The sequence below is a fragment of the Monopterus albus genome, unplaced genomic scaffold (genome assembly GCF_001952655.1).
Source record: "Monopterus albus unplaced genomic scaffold, M_albus_1.0 scaffold473.1, whole genome shotgun sequence".
NCBI classification, from domain to species: domain Eukaryota; kingdom Metazoa; phylum Chordata; class Actinopteri; order Synbranchiformes; family Synbranchidae; genus Monopterus; species Monopterus albus.
Genome location: NW_018128353.1, coordinates 15,971 through 33,628, shown reverse-complemented (window position 1 = coordinate 33,628; position 17,658 = coordinate 15,971). Strand labels below are relative to the sequence as shown.

The 17,658-nt window shown below is 40.4% G+C and overlaps 2 protein-coding genes across 4 annotated transcripts; both read right to left on the bottom strand.

Annotated features, from left to right (window-relative positions):
* Positions 1-2,336: 2,336 nt before the first annotated feature.
* Positions 2,337-8,880, bottom strand: ttpal (tocopherol (alpha) transfer protein-like). Of its 3 annotated transcripts, none has more exons than XM_020587693.1 (6): positions 8,796-8,880; positions 7,377-7,599; positions 6,251-6,494; positions 5,835-6,028; positions 5,370-5,480; positions 2,337-4,662 (listed from the first exon to the last, which is right to left on the bottom strand). In XM_020587693.1, exons 2-6 carry the CDS (start codon positions 7,584-7,586, stop codon positions 4,384-4,386), a joined length of 1,038 nt encoding a protein of 345 aa, XP_020443349.1. In that variant the 5' UTR covers positions 7,587-7,599; positions 8,796-8,880; the 3' UTR covers positions 2,337-4,383. The 3 variants fall into 3 exon arrangements, with proteins under 3 accessions (XP_020443349.1, XP_020443351.1, XP_020443350.1); XM_020587695.1 differs by lacking the exon at positions 8,796-8,880 and adding an exon at positions 8,667-8,784; XM_020587694.1 differs by lacking the exon at positions 8,796-8,880 and adding an exon at positions 8,704-8,784.
* A 2,068-nt stretch (positions 8,881-10,948) lies between these two features.
* On the bottom strand, positions 10,949-15,862 carry hnf4a (hepatocyte nuclear factor 4, alpha). Its single transcript, XM_020587690.1, has 10 exons — positions 15,760-15,862; positions 14,562-14,736; positions 13,885-13,979; positions 13,333-13,439; positions 13,085-13,240; positions 12,512-12,599; positions 12,235-12,387; positions 11,820-12,056; positions 11,539-11,661; positions 10,949-11,091 (listed from the first exon to the last, which is right to left on the bottom strand). The coding sequence occupies exons 1-10, from the start codon at positions 15,845-15,847 to the stop codon at positions 10,949-10,951; spliced, it is 1,365 nt and encodes a 454-aa protein (XP_020443346.1). The 5' UTR covers positions 15,848-15,862.
* Between the last annotated feature and the right edge of the window lie 1,796 nt (positions 15,863-17,658).

The window sequence follows — 17,658 nt, the reverse complement described above, 5'->3', positions numbered from 1 at the left end:
TACATCAGAATACAGCACACAGAAGTCTTGTTCACTAAATTAATGTCATGGAAACAGCAAACCAATAATATCCAACAGTGTGGGCTGTATGGAGTTAAAATAATGTCAAAATCCCATGAAAGAGACTAAACAAATTAATGAGTTCTGTGTAAGTGCTTCAGATGGCAGTGATCCAGCATCAAACCACCAGGCTGACATGCCATACCAAAGTTATTCTTGACTCTTCACTGTTAAAATGCTTAGAATTTCACTATTTTCTAACAGGGTTCTTTTAAAATACATAACCTTGAAATAAAGTGAACCATATGACTGAAATCTGCTCAAGGTCACCTAAGCCCTGGCCACCATATTATGCCTCACTGACCTGATTAAAATTTAAAGGGGACATCTGGGCTCTGACTGGACCTTTCCAAAAATTGATTCTCTGTGTTAGAAGCCCTTCTGTAGTAGATTTACTTCAATGTTTAGGGTCACTGTCCCGCTCCATGATGAAACTTCAGCTAGTGGACAGCCATGACATCATCCTGGAAGATTCCTCGATAAATCACTTCCCCCTAGATGATAATGAATCTGTCCAGGCCCAGAGGCGCCAAAGCAGCTCCAAACCATGAAATGAGGTTTTCATGTTGGTATGCAGCGCCCTATGTGACTTTGTGGAGAGCAGCAGCTTCCTCTGTGGTGTCATGGACTCCATGCACCACGATGTGTATGGCAGACTCATGAACAAAGACGTTAACCAGCTCCAGTGATTACTTTGAGCCTTTAGCTGTTATTCCAGGCCTTTTTACCTCTGAGGCTTTAGATGTTTATCCAACTGTGACTGATGAATATCTAAACCCTGACAACTGTGACTCTTTCCAGCTTTCTTCAAATCAAAAAGCATATCATGCTTCTTGTGACTAGCAAACTAAATGCTTTGCTAAATAAATCCCAGTAGCTCTAACGCACAGTGGATAATTGGGACTGAACTGCCTGCTATGGACACACTGTACACACAGCACTGTTGTAAAGGGGTGGAGAACATACTCAGAGACCCACGCCACCCAGCTCACTTCCTGCTCAGACACAAAAACTGCACCTACAGCCTCAAGCACAGCAGGGTGAACAGTATCATCACACACAGAACTAGACTTTACAACAGCTTTTTCCCTGCCACAGTTAAGACTGATGGCAAATACGAAAATGTGAGAATATACATGCAATAACCCCTTACTAGACATGAGCAATAATAATACAGAAATGTTCCACAAGGTATGTTTGTAAGAGCATCTCATCAACAGTGTTCTCTTGGGGGATCTGAATAATAACAGGACATTCTCTACCAAGCAGTGGAAACAGGCCTAAATATAAACTGTGTTTTAGTATGTTATAACCCCTCACTACCTCACCAAGCATAATGACATATCCAACTCCACCATGTGAATTACTAAGTGCGATGTTTGAAGTTCACTGGAAAAAATACTATTACCCTATTTTTGTGTATTTTGGTTTTTAATGCTTTGTTGCTTTTATGTAACTTTTTTATTTTATTTTATTCTAAGTGTTCTTTCTGTCTTTTGACTCCTTACCTGACTCCAAAGGAGAGCTACACAAGAATTCTTATATGCCTGGACTGTTTATGCATAAATGGCAAATAGAAATCTTGACTTGACTTGACCTCCAACCTGGCTTCACAGTCTAGACTCCAAGTGTGTTGTGTCATTGGCCGAGGGGCTCACATACTTTTTCCAACCAACACTGTGAATGTATGAATGATGTAGTCAGCATGATCAGGAACAATATAATGATTTGATGCTATTTATTTAAATCAAACTGTTCGTCCATAAATGTAACTTAGATGAAGGTCTGACCATATTTTAAAGACAAATTTACACCTAAATGCTGATAATTCCAAAGGATTCACTTATTTTCTAATGCCACTGCGGATCTTTAATCTTCTAGTCTACTACTTTTTACTTATCCTCGTGCATTTGACAGCTATAATTTCTTTTCACCTTTCAGGTCAACATTTTACATTTAAATCATGACCAAAATTATTAATGTTCATACATAATTTTAATAACTTCTTGCAACTTTTACATGAGTACATTTTTTTTTTATGTGGGACTTTGGCTTTTTTACATGGTGCTATTGCTATTTCTATTTGGTAATTAGCCAAACATTTCCACCACTGTATTTCTGAGGTTTCTGGAGACTCGTCACTCCAGTTTGGGAAACACTGCTCAAGTCAGTTGCGATAATGTCGAGAAAATACCCATAACTCCCCCAGAGATGGCAGCTTAGCACCATGCCCTGCCAACAGCAGCATCCACAGCACAAACATGACATAGACAGCATTGCTGTTTGAGTTTAAATTTACTGTGTACACTACCAATGATAAACAACCTCTGCAATACAGCTTATAGTCACAAACATGCGTAAACTAAAAAAAGACTCAACAAGCCTGTTCAGGTTTTGGGCTACCACAAGAAAACACATTCAACATTATTGCACATTTCTATAAATGGCCTAGTGTAAATTTTGGCAAACCAGGACTGGTCATTCTATTCCTCATGTGAACAGTCACGGCTCCATGTTAAGACTGTGTGATAAAACAGGCAAACAGGTCAAAAAAAGATTTTTAAAAAGGCAGATTAACTAAACTTGGAAGAATAATCCTCTCCATTGATTCAAGCTAGAGAAAATTAAAACATCAACTTAACAAAGACGCTAAAATACTGTGCATGAGCTAGATACTGAGCAAAAAGATTTACCTGGAAATCTTTTACATTATAATATAACCACCCTTAGGCAACACAATACCAGATGAGAATATACATGAATATTGCTTTGGTACAAACAAATCCAACATGATTTGTATCACACCCCTAAGAGAATCTACATTTGTAAGGCAATGTATTGGACGGCTACATACACAAAAACTGTATCCACTGAAGAGGCTGATTTCAGAATTCACAAAAGGAAAACATTAAAAGGGTATATTTACATGTTTGTACTAAAGCAGAACTGGCATGTCCAAATGTATAGTGAAACACTTATTGCTTGCTGTAACAATTCCTCCTGTCCATACCAGCCATTCAGAAATCCCTTTCTACAAAGTTTAGCTGAAGCTGACATGGAACTTAAGCAGTCTGTTTGCCAGGTCAGGAGGTTAGTGTCAAGAGTCCTGCACAGGTCCAGTTTTAAAAACCCACACCTGCCCCACACCCACAAAGTTCTGTTTCAGACCTGACCCGTTAACTCTTGAGTTATTTCTAAATTAAATCTGGATCCGACCCATCAACATGAGACCCCCAACCCGACCTGCTCCCATAATTAAAACAGACTTTGAGCTACATAGTCACTTACTTTGAAGTGCTTACGAGTTGTATTCTTGGAAAAATACCTGTCGATGGACACAGCACGTGGGCTCTGCAGCATTTCCCTTAGTGAGAAGTTCCTAGCTTGACGCTATCAAATGCTAACACTATTTACAATCAGCAAAGCCACTGATAACATTATTCTCACTGCTTGTAACAAGTGAACGTCTCACATACGTACGACTTGGCATTTGATGATGTGTTGTTTACAACTTTGTATTCACCGCTGGCTATTTTCACTTTGGGTTTACCCAGTTTGACACACTGAGGCCTAGCCTACGTTATCCTGTTAGCTGGATGTGAGTTCAGGGGTCAAAGGTTGTGCCATAGGCCTTCACAATAAATGCATCGGTTGCTTACACATCATTTTTGCGGGTACCTGACCCAGTGCAAGACTTCAGGGAGTCGTTTTAGTATAAAGTTTCTGTCTGTTTTGCTAGTCTGTGTCTCCACACTCAGTTGCAGGGGGGTTAAAAACACAAAGAGGGAATTTTGTACTTCAAAAAACAGTAACTCTAAGAGATGTTCTTTTGATTGGCCTAACTGAGGCTGCTGAAGCCTCATTTTTTCTCTTGCTAAACAAAATGAGGACTGTGGAATTTTCTCCTCTCTCTTACACTGGAAGCACATCAGGAAGGTCTATCTGACAATTCAGTATGAACAGGAGGAATAATGACATCAAGCAAAACCTCTTGCAATGTACATATGGACACCTGACTGTTGGAAAAAACAAAACGTAAACCTATCTCTTGAATAATAGAAATATATTCAGAGGGAACCACTGACTGTATATGTCTCAGCTCATGTCAAAAGCTTCTTTGCCTTCAGCTGCCTTGGAACTATGAGTGAATGCTGGGCTACATGGAAACTAGGTAATCTGCCTAAAGAAGTGCTGCTTACTTAGTAAAATAAATCATTTCTAATATTGGCAACTTTATCCTCTAAAGGTCCACACACACACACACACATTCCAGATGAAACAAATGTCCTCTCAGTGATGAATTCTATGCATCTACAGTGCACATCAGTAACAATAGTAGAGTTGGGAGCGCAGCACCCTGAAAGTGTCGTCGTCCTGCCCACTGGCCCGCTCTCCTTCAAACAGCATGGATTCTGGGAGCACCACGCCCTCTAGTGGATCCGGCTGGCAAAACTCCACTATAAACTCCTCCTCACAGTCCAGCAGCAGTCTAGACCACGCACACATGTCCAGGTGGCCCGCAGTGCCGCCGTACTCGTTCGGCAGGACCGACCGTGGGATGTTGTGATGCAGGGAGCTCAGATCTGAGCCGTGGAGGATGTACTGTTCGAGGAGATAGCAAAGGCACTTTGTCAGTGATGTCATATGTCTCACCATCAGCTTCATTATTTAAAGTGGCTATAATTAATAGTTCATGTGACATGACAGTGGTCACTCATAGGAATGAACCCACAGTGAAATATCAGCCAACTCTGCTGTTCCCTTCAGCTCTTTATAGGTTCTTTCCTTTCATTGCTTTGGTTCGAAAGCCCACAACTTGACTTGTGCTTCACTCTCACTGCAGCAAACGCTATTAGTGAAAATGCTCTTAACACAAACCGTATGTTACCGGCCTAGCACCAAACAGCAGACAGACACAGGAGACTCTAGCAGCTAAAGAGTCAGATACTGGTGGAACTAAAGCAGCTAAAAAGAGAGTGAATGTTGGACTTATCAGGTAGCCAGAACCACAACTCTAAATGAATCCTAATGTTGCTCCATCTGCTGATCATGTATGTAACTGTATGCTAACAGGTTTGCCAGGTGATAAGACGACTGATGTCCACAAATGTATAAAATTAAAAAGCTGCAAGCCCTCTCATGAGATTTTAGAAAATTTGGTTGTGTTTCTGGTGGACTGAGTTCATTCCACTAAAAATATTTTGAAAATAGGCTGCTACCTTCGAGCGCAGGCTGCAGATAAAAGGGCGGCACACAAATAGTCCTCTGTTTAAAACAAGAGTCAGAGACAATTCAGTGACAACAGTTACCCTCTCAGCCATCTTCTCCTTCAGAAATGGCTTAATTATAGCGAAGATGCCTTTGAAAATCCTGGGCTCATTAATTATGTTAACGGCCTTGATTCTGATTGGAAACCCGTCCTGTGAAGTAAAAGAGAAACTACAATCAGAACAATCACAGCTGGACCTTGTCCAAATGTTTCACGTTTCATGTGCTTATGTAGATATTACACACTACAATCATGACCAAACACAAGTTGTGCTCAAGGGACACTGCTGCAAATGACAATTTTTCTTCTTGTGCATGTTAACAGTTACTGATATTAACTGCTGTCCTTAAAAAAAAAAAAAAACACATTTTGAGAAACTGCTATCTATTTAAAAAATATATAATTTGCTGCTGATTTTATTTTAAAAGTGTTATCAAAGCATAGGACATTATATTTCTATCAGGTAATATACATTATTTCTATCATCAGATGTTGGATTTCTTACCTGGAGGATGCTCACAACTCTTTTGGCAAGGAACGGGCCTGGATTGGATGCCTGCGACATGCCCACTCCAGTGTAGTCAGCCAAGATGACAATACCATTCACTTGCACTTCCTCTGGCTGGATCAGCTTCTCCAGAGTCAGATAAATGGCCCTCACATTGTCGACAAACGGATAATCGTTTGGTTTCCATTTTCCTTTAAAAGGAGACTGAGTTGAGTAACTGTAAATCATGAGTAATGCACACTCTGGAAGAACTGTCAGTAACTGGCTATTATGTCATATAGAGATTTGAAAAAATAAACTATGTTTGCACTCTGCTGAGTAATGTGACAGCTAAATGACAAACAGTAATTACAGTGCGCTCAAGTCACTGGAAAACTGCTGGATTTTCCAGTGAAGAGGAAGCTGACACCAACCTGGCCGGAGACAGAGGATGTATCTTCCACTGGGGTCTGTTCGTGGCAGGACTGTGAGAAAGCCCAGGTCCAGGACGTGCTTCACTGTGGATGGCTTCAGGTCCCGGAATACCTCTGGCCAGGCTTTACGAGCTGCGTGGTAATTGAGCAACAGCTGCAGGGCACGGTCGTAGTCAAACTTCCTGGCCCGCAGGAAGCGCAGGAGGAAGGCATCGTCCAGCCTCGTTCTGAGATTGGGCTGTTCCTGTAGAGCCAGTTGGAAAAAACATTCCTTCACAATCATTTCACTGGATAAAGAGCTGGAAAACACTAAGAAAACAAAGGATGGAAGAAGATGGGAAAACAAAAAACTACAAAACAATGAAAAGAATGAACAAAGGACACCAGGAAAATGTGAGAGGCTCCAGATTCATAATAATTTAATACATGATCTACATCAGTACTGTATGTGGTCAATTTGGTGCAAAAGGATAGGTCTGGTAATATGGAAATAGTCTTTATTTTTCTTATTGTCAAAATGTCTCATGAAAAGGCCAAAACCCAACAATGAACTGACCATACTAACAAGCATGAGTTGTGTATCCAAAGACTGATGTCTCTTATATGCTGCGCTCCACACTGTCGATCCACACTGTTACAATGGGTAATATGATCCTTCATTAGAATGAAAACAGCCACTGTAATTTATTTTGATGCAGGGTATGGGGCATCAGAGCTTATTTAAAAGCAGATTAACACATTTTTGGATTTAGTCTTGTCATGGGATTTGTTGACAATAAATATGTGACATTAGTGGTGTGCTCAAAGTCAGCAGCATTTTAAAGTTGAGGAAGAGATTAAGTGCTATTATAAACATGATGGGTAGTATAAACTCTGCACACATACAGTCCACACACACACAGGTGTGTGTGTTTATTCCACTTGATGATACCTTCCTCAGGACTGTGTGGGCATAACCAGATGGGTTTGACTGACATCTCCCTCACTTTCCTGTTTACTTAATGATTAACTAGAATAACAAGTTAAGACCTTGTCAATCTAATTAGTACCTGGAGTTTGGTGACCTCATGTAAATGTGCTTATGTTTAAACAAATCACAATATGATAGAAAACCACAAAGCAAGACCTTCAGTATCATGTCTCTCAATGCTTGGACATCCCGGAGTCGCCACTCTGGTTTCTCCTGTAGCTCTTCCCGTGCCTTGGCCACCAGTTCAGGGGTCAGGGTGCACGAGTAGATGGGTGGAGGAGGTCTAGGGAACCAGCCGAGTCCTGCAGCTGCTGCTGGGTCCACTGGAGGAGACCTAAGATCGATGGACTCATGCTGATCAGCCATGGACTGAGTGAAGCTGTTTGGAAAGCAACACAGAAGAAGGACCAGAAAGGTGTGAAAACACTGCAGCTTACATGGAAGGCTCTAGGCTGGCACTGTTAGCCTCTGTCAGGAGTCACATACATTGTGTCAGTGTCAGAAGTAATTACATCTTTTACTTAAGTTGAAGTAACAATACCACACTATAGAAATACTCTGCTTCAAGTACGGTAAACAAAAATAAAAGTACAGAGGTACTGACATCAAAATATTCATTTGACTGTGAATTTATTAGGTAAATGAGCTAACATTAATGCCAGTTCTATCAACATGATTTTGATTAATTGTAAATTTGTTAGAATTTTAACATAAGTATCTTTTCAGCTATGATGGGTCCTCCATCTTGTGGCCCCCAGTCGTAAATAAGTACAGACCCTGTGTCAAAACCTACTTTTAAGACCATCAATGTGCCTTATTTTGACTTACAACCAAAAATCTGTTTACCATTATAGAAAGCTGGGAACCCAGCACATATTCACAGACGAGAAGCTGGCACCAAAACATTTGTGACAGTTTTGCTGAATAATAAACAACTAATCAATTATCCAAAAAGTTGCTATTATTTTTATGTCAACTAATCGATTCAACTATTGAGTACTGGCTGGTTTCTGGGTGCTTCAGTAGTAGTAGTAATAATTAAACTGCCATGTAACATTATAGTGGAGGTCAGTAGGGACAGATTTTATCCTTGGGGACCATGGAGGCCATTCCAGCCAAGTACAGTTCAAGTATAAAGTAGCACCAAACTGAAATACTCAAGTTACCAACAAGTAGCTCAAAACTGTACTTTGGGACAGTAGGTAGATAGCTGAACTGGGTTACATTCCATCACTGCATTGTTAATACGGCTTTCTATAAAGTGGCCAACAAATGTTGGACGTAAAACGTTGCATGATACGTTAAATGGGTTACAACTGCGTTAACATGCTCACAATGCGTATTTGCTTTAACGTTAGCAATGATTCGGATTCTGGCTAAACAACATGACCCTGAACAGAACCGAGAGAGACAAGACTTGATTCAGAACACTGACCAAATACCAACCCGAAAATACGTTTAACATTAACCTTCTAGGACATACATGGCTATGTTTTAATGAGCATCAACTGGCAAGTGACAAAAATGCTTAAAACAGCCACGATGGCTCAAAACTAGTCAAAAATCGCAACCTACCCAACAGAAAAATCCTTTTCCGGGTACAGAAGCGGTACTCTTTCATTGGTCCATTTGCAGCATATTAAGGCGATGTGACGCAGCAGATCAGTCAAGCCCATTGGTCGAGTTTTACGTCTGTTATTTTTGACGGCACTGCTTCTTCAAATGCCCCTCGGAAACTAGCCAAGCACGATATGTCGCATACTCAAAATCGAAAATGTATAGGCAAAGTAGTTTTTGGTGGCTGTTGTTCAAATTTCTCACAAGCAAGCATTTTACTTTAAAAACAAAATAGCCTATTAAAAAGAGTTTGTGACAATTGTTACAAAACGTGAAAAGTTTTCTGGTTTGTTTGTTCTTTGCTAACACAAAGACCTACTATGTCACCTACTCTAGCTCTATCTCAGATTTTCCAATGCTTCAGTGTACCTGAATCTCACATTTTGCATAAGAATAAAAATTCCACGCCACGCTCCTTCACGTTCTATTGAATACTAATATTAGTTTGAAGAAATCTACAATAGAATATGGTGGAAATAAAAGCACAACAGAACCTGTAATCTTTATAGTGTTGTTGCGTAAAGCTGTATTTCCTGCACAGTTTAGATTTACTGTATCCGTTTTTATACACTTTTAATTTAATTTATTAATTAAGATATCTGTATCAGTGGATTACCAGATTTTTTTATTTCTGTGTGACAGTTTGGATGTAGCTATTGCACTTCGACGCAGTAGATGGCAGAATTTGCCTGTCTGTTGCTCAGCTGTCACCACTGACTGGGCTGTATCCTGTTAAGATCTATCTTAGTCTATTTGTTAGTTCAAATTTGAAAATATTATGTAATATACCTGACTATTATATCCATATTTTATGCAAGGGGCTGGTGTTTTGGTAAGACAAAAATCTTTAGATATATTTGGGGATGTTAAGTACTGGTATATTTGACTCTAAACAGCACATTAGCTACTCTCTCTCTCTCTCTCTCTCTCTCTCTCTCTCTCTCTCTGTGTGTGTGTGTGTGTGTGTGTGTGTGTGTGTGTGTCTTGAATCAGGCCTAATTTCAAGGCCATATTTATTTTATGGCAGCTTATCATTATGAAGCAACATGTTGTATTTGGCTATCAGTGAACCAGCAGCGCTGCCACGCTGGACCCATTGTCTCCTCCAGAGACTTTCCAGCATTTGTAACTTAAGTTTTTAAGTTTGCTATTCAGAGAATCCCAATCATTTCCTAAACTCTAATCTTAAGGTCACAGAAAATATCAAGTCTGGTCTGCAGAATATTTAAAAATAGACCTTGAGATTTATTAATTCATCTTCACATTGTAAGGTGAAACACTGCCTGTTTTTGTAAGGCAATACAGGTCACAGGGCACAGTTTATCCCATTAGTTAAACCATGGCAAAGTACTAAACAAAAACCAATACAACATATTATGGGAAATGTCCTCAGTGTGTCAGCCTGTGATTTTTACAAAGTGGCACCAGAGAGCTCATCATATGTACCTCAATTTTAAATATTGTAAATTATAGCATTTTTGTACATTTTAAGATGTTAAATTGTACTATATGCATATTCCAGGATAAAAAACAAACCCTAGATGTTTCAGTCTTGTGAAAGATCATTTAAAAGACACTTCAGAAAGATGAGCTCATTCACAGGATTTCCTTTAGCATTGATAAAATTACACTTTTCATGACTGAAACCACTGTATGACTAATGAACATCAAATAAAATACTGTGCAACACTAAAAACATGACAATATAAGGACAGTTGTAAGAAATACTAACACGTCTAACATACTGCACACACTGAGGCCACACTAAAGGAAGTGATGTTACACAATAACAAGCTATATATACCACAATGTACTTCTTCTAAGTGTCAGTCTTACAGAACAGCAGAATGTCAGGAAAGTTTAACTGCTTACAGTTCTGTCTGGTTCTTGCTGAGCTGTGAAGCTCTGCTGCAGCTGCATGTGTGAAAGACAGGATCCCTGAAGATTAGACAATCCACCAGGGACAAACTGGCTATTACATTCTATATATTTATAGCTACTTTATTGTTTCAGTCAAGTTAACAGCTTCAATGCTGATTGTGTACAAAGTTACATACAAAGACCCTGGTTTAACACAATATAAACTGAAGGAATAGGGATTCATGGGGCTGTTAGATGGCCTCTTGCTTTGTAATAGCAGACTGAGGGATGGAGGTTTGCTGCTTGGACATGGTGGCTATGACTCCCTGAGTCATTTTATAATGTTCTGAGCTGGAGGCAGTAGGTGGGGATGGGATTGGGGTCTCAGGAGTGGCTGAAAAGGAGAACACAAAGGAACAGCAGCTAGTAAGAAGGAAGAACTACACTGTAAGCAGGTGTATATGAGTAATAAGCACTTTTGTGAAATTTCTCAAAGCATTAAACATATTAAGAAAGAATAAGAGAAGTTTTCTTTGACAAAATAAGACAGATTAGTTTCCATGAAGAATATAGAGGATTATTCTGCCTAGTGTGTTTTTCCTTCCAGCTGCCTCACTAGGCTGCACATGGAGCTGGGGTAGTGAAATTTGACAACTTGTGTCAAAATATAAGTAATTTTTGTTCACTTAGATTAATACTCCTGATCACCCTGATCAAACTGGTATGCACAAGAGGTTCTACTCTAGTTACTGCATATGGCAATGGAAAAACACTTCTAAGATGGAGGCAACATTGTACTACACATTTAAGGAATTTTTGGTTTGGTGTGCTTTGTACTTACAGATTTGACCGTTGTGGATCGTCGTTGGCATGTTGGTAGTCACTATAACATTGGTGCTGAGGTGCTCCTGAACCAGGTGAGGGTGCAGAGAATGATGTGCATGTGGAGCTTCACTGGCAGAACCTGAGAGACAAAACACACAAACACACAGCCATTCTTAATTTGCTAGCTATGTGGGTATAGCCGCAGTTTATATTGTTACTATGCATGGAGTCATTGTTTTGACCTAAAGGTTTTAAGTGCACAAGTCATATTCCATCCGGTGATCTGAAAGAGCTCACCCCCAAGAAGCATTTCTTGTAGCAGGTTGTCGATCTTGGCCACGCCAAAGAGTTTGACAAACTGGATCTGTTCAATCATTTGCCAGGTGATGCTCTGTAGTGTCGGCAGCAGCAGGAGCAATTCCCCGAAGCGGCCTCGAGAGTCGTACTGCCTGTCATTGATATAGTCCTCTAGGCTGACCTGGACCTGATATCGCATCCGCTTGATCTTTCCGGGGTCACTGAGACCTTTTGCATCTGTTTGCAAATAAAGGCAGGAGTGTTCACAAAGAGATGTGTTATTGAGTTGTAACTTTTAGTCTGTATATACTATCTACAATACTATCTTCTCATGCCTCAGCGTTTAAAATTCTCACTTATGTTTTTGGCCAGATCAACAGATTTGACAGTCCAAATATTTAGTCAGTAGTACTACCTGGATCAAAGAATACTATGGCTTTCAAGCAGGCATATTCATTGTCGTCTATCTGAAGCTCCTGGAAAGGAAGTACCAGCTCATCCAGGATCCTCACTGCTACCCTGCCCACCTCCAACTCCGGGCAGTTTCTAGGAATGATGTGATCATTTCCTATAGGAGAATCACATTTTAAGATTTAAAACAACATAATACAGTCTAGGAAGACATAATGTGCTTTTTTTTAACACTGGCAATAAGTAATATAAATATGAGTGTTGTAAAATTTCAGTTTTACCTAATAAGAGGATATCTTTGTACAACATGGATCTCTTTGCAGCGCCAAGCAGGAGATGTTCCCCAGCATGAGCTCGCAGCAGTGCCACCTGAAATACAGTACTTACTTATTAGCTGTGTGATAATGTTTTCAAAAGTCAGTGTTAAGTCATCTGAAACTTGATATTTAAACTGGAGCTTTAAAGAGAGAGCATGAGAAAAACCCTGGCAAGAGACGCTCACTTTTTAATACCAGCAAATCAGTTACCAAGGCCTAGTGATCACACTGTTAATGATTCTGTAGTTTTTTGGGGAAGGGACATAAATTTAAAACCAGCTCATCATATTCTAACTCAGGATTAAAATACATTAACCACTGAGGTTGAAGAGCTTAATGTTCTGAGTGATGAGAAACCTGTTCTAGTCCTTAGAAACTTGTCTAATTTGTCTCCTTCTACATTTGATTTATTTAATGAAACAGGGAGAACCTGCCCGCATGCTCCTGCAGCCCACTCTATGGTTTTAGAGTAGACTGGTTGATGAGTGACCGGAGTGTCTATACAACTATGTACACTCTGTCTGTGTATGTCTGTACCTGGTCATCCAGGGGCAGGTCACAGAAGGCTGGGATGTACTTGGCCCACTCTACCAAGACTAACAGCTGCTGTTTCATGGACTCACACACATCTGTAATGGTCGCAATCTTTTTGGCCCTTATGTCGCCGTTCAGTATAGGAGCAGGGGAGGTGATCTACACAAGGCAATGCAAATAGGAAATCATTAGATGCCTTGTTACACGTTATGAGCAGGAGTTAGATGTGAGTCCCAGAGATGGTTCCGTACCTGTCTTGACAGTACGTCTGCTTGGATGAGTGCATTAATAGATGGTAAACTGCTGTCTTCATAGCTGGACCTCCTGGTGCTGATTCTGTCTCTTTCATTCTGCACAGCTGAAAACAAACAGATTTGTATTAATTTGCTTGCAGAAGATTATGTGCAGTCTTCATGCAGTCAAATCAAAGGAAAATGAATGAATGCAATGACAAATGTTAATCGGATGCTGGGTAATTTAAAAGAAAAATAAGTCTTCCAAGGTTGTCATGTTTATCAGTATATGGCTATTATTGCTTGGAAATGTTTGCTCAGCATAAGCTGGCAGAGACTGCAGCACACTATGGAGTGAACATTAACAAAGTACTACTCTCCTGGGTGTTGCAACACACTCAGACGAGTCATGTCAACTCAGTGGGGACAGCACACACTTCAGTAGTGATTTGCTGATGAAATGGGAAATTCAGTTTTACTTGCAGGCCAGAGAAGCTGCAGTTTTTACAGAGTACACCCAGACTGAGGTTATAGTTTCAGTTTGCTTTGGAAGAGATAAAAGTGTCCTACCTTCTTTCTTCATGCCAGCTCTGAAGCATTTCTTCAGTCGGCAGTATCTGCACTGATTTCGCTTGTCTTTGTCCACAATGCATTGTCTGTTGAACCTGGAGAATGAGTGTAATCAGTTTGTTTGTCCTGTCAGATTCAATCTTGAATGAGTAAACCAATTAAAGATGCAAAGATTAGTCGAGTGACAGAAGCTGAATCCACAATAATCTTGATAATCAAAGAACTGTATTTGTCTTTTTGTTTTAGCAAAAATGCCCCACATTTGTAGTTTCTAGTTTCTCAAGCTCCAGCTTCTGTGATGACTTGGTGCTTTACTTTATTATACATGACAGTATATTGAATTTGAGAAATTTGGGCTGTGATAAATTATAATTGGCATTTTTCTCTATTTTCTATTTTTTTAATTTTTAATGACTCAGACATTCATCGATTAATTGAGACAATGACTCAATTATTAAAATACATTAGTTGCAACCTGAAAACCTTTTTGCAATCTACATAGGGATTACCAAGAACAACATGTCAGATTTATATTTAGCTAAATAAAGTTGGACAGTGGGTTCAGTGGCAGGGCTTCATGTGCATTGCTTTGATTCAGCTTCACATCAGCAGCAGCAGGACACTGAAAAAATCAGAGTATTTCTCCTTTTTCAATCATAGATCTTTTCTGCCCTCACCTGCACGAGTACATGTGGTTTTTGCGGACGCTTCGCCTGAAGAAGCCCTTGCAACCATCACAGCTGGAGGCCCCGTAGTGTTTGCCCGTGGCTCTGTCTCCACATATGGCACACAGACTGCCCGCTGCCAGGTGGCCCGGAGCGTTCATGTTGGTGCTTTCAGCGGGTGAGGAGTCTGACACAAGGAGAGTAGAGAGAGGACACATCTGATCAGGTTAATAGACTTCTAGCTTACGTCAGCAGTTTTAGAATAACAGGGTAACCGATAATAACTAGGGGAAAAGGTTATTGAACAAACATCAGAAGATTTTTTGATGACTACTTCAGAGGCTTTAAAATGCCAGGATGGTTTATTTGAAGAAGGTGTGAACAACTGGAGTGAATGCAATGATCTGCTCCACTGGCAGCTGATCTAAACTAGCCTTCATGGGAACCTGCATGAGTAGCCCAGACAGTCAACAGAGCTAATTGATGTAGGTTTGATTACTTCTCAAAAGGCAATCAATGAGCACAGATTTCTTTTTAGTCACCGTCACAATCATCAGGCTGGGTCAATCAGTCACAAAGTATGGCTTGACACATGCTATAGATTAAAAATGGCAGACTGCGTCATGTTAGAGCTTGCAATAGAAAAGAAATATTGAGAGAAAAAAGCTGAGTGGTGGGGTAGTGTAAAATGTTCCTGTCAAGCTTTCTTTTTAGTCTCAGTGGGAATTTCAGAATCAGGATCAAATGTCATGGGAGACTGCATAAATAAATAAGTTGGTGTCATTGTGAGCACATCTCAAAATCAGAACCCTTTTGCTTGGCTTTAGACTGTGGGAACCGACCGTTTGTAACAGGAGAAGGGTGATCCTGACACTCCAGCTTCTGCTTCATCAGAGTAAATATCAATCCACTGTAATCAGTCTGACATCACATCACTCTACAAGCTGAAACTGGTTAAAACTGCTTTGACCAAATGGCTCGATGCACTTAAAAGTAGAGCAGATTACCTTAAAACCCAAATTTCTTGTTTTACTATCGCACCCAGAGGTGATAAATGTAGACTGAACTGAACAAGATCATCCTTCAGCAAGCATGGGCAGATGGGCAGATGACCCCTTTTATCACTCCATACTCTGTCCGTTCCTGACCAAAGTTTTAAATCAGTAATAGTCTCAAAGTTCAAAGCCAGAGCTGCATATATGTGACTCACCTGTGCCCAAGGGGAGCACCTGCATGTTTTCAAACTCCAGTGTGGTGTAGGCTGGGTCCAGAGCCTCGCTGTAGTCTGCCATGTCCATGTCTGCCAGTGCTCTGGACAAACAAATTCTCAACTACCTGACAGTGGGGCAGAAAGACTTGTCCAAGAAGCTAATGTGCCCCCCACCCCCACCCCTTCCTCCTACTCCTTCTCTTCTCACACCCCCATACACCTCCACTAACCTCCCTCCTTCTTTTTGAGTTTAGCTCCGCCCAGTAACAAGGTAGCCCAGTTGAGCGTGATGGGACCTACTGGTGTCAGAGAGGAGACCAGTGACTGACAGCAAAGCTCGCTTTCTTCTCCTCCTTCTCTCCCATGCTGCTAACCAGAGGAGAGGTGGATTGACTCCCTGGCAGATGATTAACCAGCCCCTCCAGTGGTTGTGGTTCTCCGTCAAAAATGGACAAACAGATCCTCAGTAAGGGCTATATCAGGCCAATCACTGCTCCACCACATGAAACCCATTCATTTCTACACTTCCTATAACATGCTGAAATCACAAGCAGACATGTTACAGCATTGTTTCACTCCCACTACCTTTAACAAACAGCCACAGATGGATCATGAGACAATGGGCCCCTGGGCACAGACATCTACAAGGTTCTTCAGCAGCAAAACCCTCACAAAACAACTGCAGAAGATGCAGCTGCCTCGTGACATGGTTTAGACAAACCAGAAGTCTCAGGTCACTTTTGGTTCAAAACCTGCAGATGAACTATTTAGTGCACATTAGAGACACTTTTAATGGGCTTCTGTCAGAACTACTCATCAGATAGTGGAACAGCTCCAGAAAGTGCCCACAGGGCTCTGTGTGCAACGATGTCTGTTACCTTCTGAACGGAACAAGTGACATTCACACCCACTCCACTTTGTGATTGGTGGAGGGTTCGAACTTCTCTCTCCTTTTTTGCATTTTTGCCACAACTATTTCTGTCACTTTTCACTTGAACAACAAAGTACAACCCTATGAATGTTTTTCTCAGAAAGTGTGCACCAAATACCCTGTCACTTTTCACTTGAACAACAAAGTTCAACCCTATGAATGTCTTTCTCAGAAAGTGTGCACTAAATACTCCCATTTATAAGCACTATCTCACCTCTCTGGATCATTAATGCCACCCCTTACATCTGTTTAAAGCTTCTGGCCACACCAGTTCTCTGCATAAATATTGTGCTAACTGACAGCTTACTATGCAGATTATTATAGGAAACCATCAAAGATAGCCTGAGATGCAGGACATATTTTCTTACAGCTGAGCAATTCTGCTATTCTATTTTCAGATGCTTTACAAACGATATTATAGCTATTGATTTGTTGCTGTGGCCAGTGTGCTGTGCAGCTGCAGTGTGAAGGAAAAAACAACAAGACTGTACAAACAAAACTCACAATAAGCTTGTAATATACTGTATGATACACAATTATAGATCAGACAACCCAACAGTATAGCAAGTGCCACAGTGAAATGCTGATATGTTAATGTATCTATAGTAATATAATGATAATATAACGCTCTCAAAGGGTGTATTCTGTTGAATGAATACTTTTATAGTTCTGCTTTTGTAAAACTGTGAATATACAGCTTGTAACAGGGTATTTTTATACAGTAGTGCAACATTTACTCAAATAAAGGATCTGAATACCATCAGGAAACCCAATAGTCAGATCATATCAGCCTACCATTTTCAGGCCTACAGATGGTGACAAAGAAAACCTGAATAAAACTTTCCATGAGGACAGTGTCTCCATCCATACAGCACAAGGGGTCAGTGAATAACATGATGAATATGAAACTGAAGTGAATCATATGCTGTGGCCTTCCCAGTCACCAGGTCTCAACCCAGCTGAACAGC

Bases quoted from the DNA above. Each gene is read 5' to 3' on its own strand.
- ttpal (XM_020587693.1), bottom strand. From the start codon at position 7,586: ATGGCTGATCAGCATGAGTCCATCGATCTTAGGTCTCCTCCAGTGGAC. The intron at 6,495-7,376 runs GTCTTGCTTTGT...CTGGCTCTACAG, and splicing joins TGAGAGACATGATACTGAAG to GAACAGCCCAATCTCAGAAC. The intron at 5,481-5,834 runs GTAAGAAATCCA...TTTACTTCACAG, and splicing joins GAGTTGTGAGCATCCTCCAG to GACGGGTTTCCAATCAGAAT.
- hnf4a (XM_020587690.1), bottom strand. From the start codon at position 15,847: ATGGACATGGCAGACTACAGCGAGGCTCTGGACCCAGCCTACACCACA. The intron at 14,737-15,759 runs GTGAGTCACATA...TCCTTGTGTCAG, and splicing joins GGTGCTCCCCTTGGGCACAG to ACTCCTCACCCGCTGAAAGC. The intron at 12,388-12,511 runs GTAAAACTGAAA...ATTCTCCTATAG, and splicing joins CAAAGATATCCTCTTATTAG to GAAATGATCACATCATTCCT.